At 41.9% G+C, this 6,000-nt stretch overlaps 1 protein-coding gene across 2 annotated transcripts in view; it reads left to right on the forward strand.

Moving 5' to 3' along the window:
* The window catches only part of SEC61A2 (SEC61 translocon subunit alpha 2), a 28,096-nt gene extending 24,681 nt beyond the window's left edge, over nucleotides 1-3,415 (forward strand). The window contains exon 12 of one of the 2 annotated variants that reach the window (XM_032349403.1): nucleotides 1,039-1,077. In XM_032349403.1, the coding sequence (XP_032205294.1) occupies nucleotides 1,039-1,048 (10 nt within the window). In that variant the 3' untranslated portion in view covers nucleotides 1,049-1,077. Of the gene's footprint in view, nucleotides 1-1,038; nucleotides 1,078-2,344 lie in introns of those variants that run through there. The other variant, XM_032349402.1, reaches the window with a different exon arrangement.
* The last annotated feature ends 2,585 nt before the right edge of the window (nucleotides 3,416-6,000 follow it).

Here is a 6,000-nt window from a genome sequence, read left to right on the forward strand (position 1 = left end):
AGAGTGAGCACAGGCAGACAGAGTGGCAGGCAGAGGCAGAGGGAGAAGCAGGCTCCCTGTTGAGCAAGGAGCCCAATGTGGGACTCGATCCCAGAATGCTGGGATCATGACTTGAGCCAAAGGCAGCCGCTTAACCAACTGTGAGCCACCCAGGCGTCCTCATTGCAATGTAATTTAAAAGACATTTTTGTCACTGGAGTGCCTTGCTGGCTCAGTCAGAGGAGTATGTAACTCTTGATCTCAGAGTTGTGAGTTTGAGCCCAACATAGGGTGTAGAGATTATGAAAAAACAAAAGACAAAAAACAACCCAACCCCACAAACATAAAAAACAAACCAAAAACATTTTCATTACCTGGAAAGAAACCTTATACCTACTGGTTATTTCCCATTCCGAGCTTATTCCCCACCCCCGAGCCAACTTTTTACTTTTGATCTCAATGGATTTACCTATTCTGGACATTTCACATAGTGTAGGGTTTTCAGAGTTCAGGCATTATTTGTGAGCAATATTCCATTATATGGATATACTATACTGCATTTGTTCGTCCATTCATCAGTTGATGCAGATTTTGGTTGTTTCCAGTTTTTGACCATTATGAATAAGGCTTTTAAGAACGTATTTGAACATGGTTTCTGTGGACATGTTTTCATTCCTGTAGGAATGGAATTGTTGGGCCATCTGGCAACTCTGTGTTTAACATGTTGACTGGCAGGCTGTTTTCCAGTGTGGCCATACTGGTCTGCGTGCCCACCTGGATGAGGCTTCCAGTTCACATCCTTGCAAGCACGACTTCTTGCTTTTCGATTATAGCCACCTAGTGGGTATGAAGTGGTAGCTTTTTGTGGTTTTGATTTGCATTTCCCTGATGAGTAATTACATTGAATATCTTTTCATGCGTTTAGTTAGCTATTTGTGTATCTTGTTTGGAGAAATATCTTTTCAGATCTTTTGCTCATTTTTAATTGTGTTGTCTTTTTGTTACCGAGTTGTAAGATTCTTTTTTTTTTTTTTAAGATTTTATTTATTTATTTGACAGATCACAATAGGCAGAGAGGCAGGCAGAGAGAGAGGGAGAAGGAGGCTTCCTGCTGAGTGGAGAGCCCGACCCGGGGCTCGATCCCAGCACCCTGAGATCATGACCTGAGCCGAAAGCAGGGGCTGAGCCGCTGTAAGAATCTTAAAAAAATATTTTGGATATGCCTCTTTTCAGGTTTATGATTTATAAATATCTTTCGCCATTCTTTGTCTTTTCACTTTCTTGGTGTCCTTTGATGCACAAATTATTAATTTTGATGAAGGTGAGTTTCTTTTGGTTGCTTTGTGCTGCTCTTAGGGTTTAAGAAACCATTGCCTAACCCAAGGTCACAAAGATTTATTCTTGTTTTCCATTAGGAATCTTGGCTCTTATATTAAGGTCTTTGAATTGCCTCGAGCTAATTTTTTTTGTGCTTAGTGTGAGATAGGGATCCAGATTTCTTTTTGTGCATGTGGATATCCAGTTGTTCCAGAACCATTGGTTGAAAGGCACTTGTATTTTTATGTAAACTTTTTATTTAGAATGTAGGTTGCAGAGAGTAGTAGAATGAACCTCCAGGTGCCCAACTTGTGTCCAGCTTCAGTGGTTAGCCTCAGTCTGCCTTTCCTGTTTATCCACCATCTCCCTCAGTCTTTTTTCCCCATTCTTTAGAGTATTTTAAACACAATCCCATTGTTTTTAAGAGTTCTTCAGGCGATTCTAATGTGCAGCCAAGATTGAGTTCCTGTAAAGAGGGTCATTCATTCGCCTCTTGTCATGTAAATGTGATGCATAGAAAGCATTTTGAAATTTAGTCTTCTTCTACAAGAGTGAGCTAAAGACGACCTATTTAAAATAGTGAATTTTTTTTTAAAGATTTTATTTATTTATTTGACAGAGAGAGAGATCACAAGTAGGCAGAGAGGCAGACAGAGAGAGAGAGAGGGAAGCAAGCTCCCTGCCGAGCAGAGAGCCTTATGCGGGGCTCAATCCCAGAACCCCGGGATCATGACCTGAGCTGAAGGCAGAGGCTTTAACCCACTGAGCCACCCAGGAGCCCCTAAAATAGTGAATATTTTAATACTTAAATCAACGTTGAGGATTCCAATCTTGTGCCATAAAAATCAAGTATTGCTTTTCTTGGCTATTGACTGGTTTCTGGAAATCCAGGTCACATCCTTCCCTGAGTCATAGTCTCCATCTGTATGTCAGCAGCACGTGGGACATGCACGTCATCCCCGCAGATGGCCCCCTGCCGGTGTAGCGTGACGAGGACGCCCCAGCGCCCTCTGCCCTGCACTGACTGACTGAGCGTTCTGTCTTGCAGATACATCCCCACGGCGGCAGCGTTTGGTGGCCTGTGCATCGGCGCCCTGTCGGTGTTGGCTGACTTCCTCGGGGCCATTGGCTCTGGCACTGGCATCCTGCTTGCCGTCACTATTATTTATCAGTATTTTGAAATTTTTGTCAAGGAACAGGCTGAAGTCGGTGGGATGGGTGCTTTGTTTTTCTAAATGTTCCAGTATTTCTTCCTGTGTGTGTGAAAGGGAAAATAATTTTGACACATTGTTTTTGTCAAATAATGCTGGTTCCCCTTTTCTTCCCTCACGGTTTGTTTTCAAGCGCTCACCGGCCCATTTGTGAGATGGGCGCCGAGCTCAGCCCGTGTGCAGCATTAGTACCAGCTGCCTTAAAACTGAAGTTTACATTATTCGTTCAAAAATGTACTTGTAGTGTTGCCTGTGATGCTGGAAACCAATGTACCCGCCTTGCCCTGTTCACTTGTGACGGTGAGATGGTGACGTGGATCAGTTTTGCACACAACATTCAGAACACTCACTTTTCCCCCCACTTGTTTAAAAATAAATGTAGTTCAAATTGCCACTTTCCAGTATTTTTGAGCTTATTTAATGAGTTCTGGAACATTTATATCTAATCTGTATTTTAGATATAATTAACTTTTTATACTTTTTTAACTCCTAGTATCCACGTTCCCACCCTCCCTCTCCGTCCCCTGCCTGACGCGTCCCCTCTCACAGCTGCCACTCAGCCCAGATGGGCAACGCTGAGCTTCAGTTCCAGCTGTTCCTAGAAACAACTGCTTGTAATTACTCCTGGTTTTCATTCCTTTCTTCCCAGTGACAGCAGTTGGTGCTGTTTTACTGTATTGGCTATGCCTTCGAATTCCAACACATCACTTGAGAATATTCTTTCAAGATACGAAGCCCCAATTCTTCTTTTTTTTTTAATCCCTAAAGCAAAGATCTAATTCTCAAGCAATGTCTGTAGTTCAGTGGGGGTGAACAATGAGTAATTCATGCTAGGAATTTGTGTATGTTGTTGTACTTTACAGCAGCAACATGAGTGTAAACAGTAGAAAATAAACCTTTATTTAATAAAACTGTTTCAGTTGTGTTGGAAAAATAAAATCGGGTATTAAATGATTTCTAAGATTATTTGTATAGGTTCATCATAATCATACAAAACCCATCCTGAGAAGTCTGTGGCAAGAAGTCAAACGTCATTACCGTTTAGTGTTTAATCCTAAAACTGTTGGGAAACAGGGACCAACTCAGAGGTGCTCAGTTATGCGACTAACTGGAAAGAATAGGAAAACAGGACGATCTCCGATGTCGTCCTAGCCTCTATCTGAAATAGCAGAGTTCTTTATAATTTTTTAAACGGTGTGGTCTTTCAGCCACAAAGAGATCACATTTCATTTTTGAAGGCTCCTTTTCAGAAGTAAGGGTTCCCATTGTTTACTTTTTTAGTAAGCGCGGAAGTACATCTTATTTAGGCCAGTTACAGTAACAAAAGTACAGTTACAGTAACAAAACCAGTTACAGGGAGACAGATGACACAAGGCTGCAGGCCAGGAACAGTGGTCATCTGGAGGACATCTCCTCAGGGCCTCAGACCCTTGTGACCATAGAAATGTGGATTCAGTGGTCATAGGTGATTTTTTTTCTTTTTAAGAGAAGGTGGAAATAGGGCTTTTTTGGGGGAGAACTTGAACTTCCAAATGCTGATAAATGACCAGTGCCAGCCATGGAAAACATCCAGACTGCTGGCTCTCAAGCTGACCTAACTTGCCAAGGACAGTGTTGGATGTTTAAAGGTTAATATAAAGGGCATTAGGGGTATGTTCTAGGATTTAGCAGTCTTGTGATTTGCACTCTTAGGAAGAGAAAAAGGTAAAAAGGACAGATAGGGGTTACAAAGATCTCTCTTCCACCAACATTTAAGAGTAGGTGTCTCAGTTTTTGCAGGGAGTAGCTTCGGAAGAGCTGGTCTGTTTGGAGACTGGTCTGTGCGCTGAGTCTGTGTATTTTCCATATGCCTTCTGTTTCTTGATTTTTGAAGGAAGGCAGTTACCAGGGAGATTATAGAACTTGGTCTTTGGGAGCTCAGGGAGAAGGAATAAGATCTCTAGAGAATCATGATGCCTAGCATTAAAAATAAGGATTTTTTTTTTTTTTTTTAAAGGGTTAGGGGCACAGGGGAAAACTACCATTAGAGCAAGTAGTTGGGGGCCTAATTTTTGCCATATTTACAAAGTAGACTCAATCTAGTTAGTTCTCCAGTTTCATCCTTTCCTCCTTTAACCAAAGGATGAAACTGGAGAACTAACTAGAAAGTATACTAGATCTTGTTTTTTGTTTTTGGTTTTTTAAAGGGATGCATTTCCATTTTACTTATTTCACACACAGAGAGAGATCACAAGTAGATAGAGAGGCAGGCAGAGAGAGAGGAGGAAGCAGGCTCCCTGCTGAGCAGAGCCGGATGTGGGCCTTGATCCCACCTGGGATCATGACCTGAGCTGAAGGCAGCAGCGTAACCCACTGAGATACCCAGATGCCCCTAGATCTTGTATTTTTGCTCACAAAAACGTTTCTGGATACAGAGATGAACACAGTGATACACTGAGTACAGTAACCCCATAGACAAATGAACTATATTATAGCACTTTAGGTATCAGTGTCCTGGTTTTATCTGGTTTGAGGGGCCAGAGTGCAGGGCTGGAAACCCGATTTGGGGCCAGCCAGGGAGCATCACTCTGAGACTTCCACTGGGGGCTCAGCTGAAGGGTGATAGTTCTGGAGCTGCTGGAGGCCACAGAAGTCAACACAAGGGCTAAGCACAGCCAAAAGCTGAGAAAACGGCCCAGGGACACTGGCAGACGTTTTGGGTGACGGGGGCTTTGGGCATGGCCTGAGCTGGAAACCGTGCCCCTTTCTCCCCTGTAAGGTAGTTGTATTGGGGTTCTGGTATTTGCTCTCCTTGCTGGCTACAGTCACGGTTCAACACCAAGACAGTGATGCCACCCAGCCACCTAAATGGATTTGGTTTTTGAAACTTCAAGTACTTTCTGAGGTAAGGACAGGAAATGAAATTCTAAAATATATATACCTGCTTGAGGCAAGGGCCCTGTATTTTCATTAGCTTCTTAACCTTGTTATAATGAATGGAATCAACCATTTTTCAATACCTAACAGCTTGTTTACCTTCAGTAGTTAGGTGGGTAGGAGGACACTAGCCAAATATAAATAAATATTTGTTTCTCATGGATGTTATTCTCTGTTGATTTTACACTCTCTGCTCTGCAGGGATGTGTATTAATTCCAAATAGCCGATAATTAATAGAAGTACCAAGAAAGTCCCTGTATAGGTCTGTCTTCAAAAAAAAAAAAAAAAATCTTTGTTTAAACACTGATGTAGTAAATAGTTACTTGCATACCTAGTTACAGAAGTTTATATGGGGACCGAGGGTGGGAATAATTGACCTAATTTGGAATTCAGGTCATTTTTCTTCCAGAAATACTCCTGTCTGTTGGACTACATTAGGTAAGTAACAGCTGAACTTTAAAAATTAACTGGATTAAAAACAGTATCTGCATTTATGTTCTTTTTCATTAGCCTTTGCTGGAGTTTAGCATTTAAATGAAGACTACAGCCTACCTGTAATTATACCATATCACCACA

Source organism: Mustela erminea, chromosome 6 (assembly GCF_009829155.1).
Source record: "Mustela erminea isolate mMusErm1 chromosome 6, mMusErm1.Pri, whole genome shotgun sequence".
In the NCBI taxonomy this organism is placed as follows: Eukaryota; Metazoa; Chordata; class Mammalia; order Carnivora; family Mustelidae; genus Mustela; species Mustela erminea.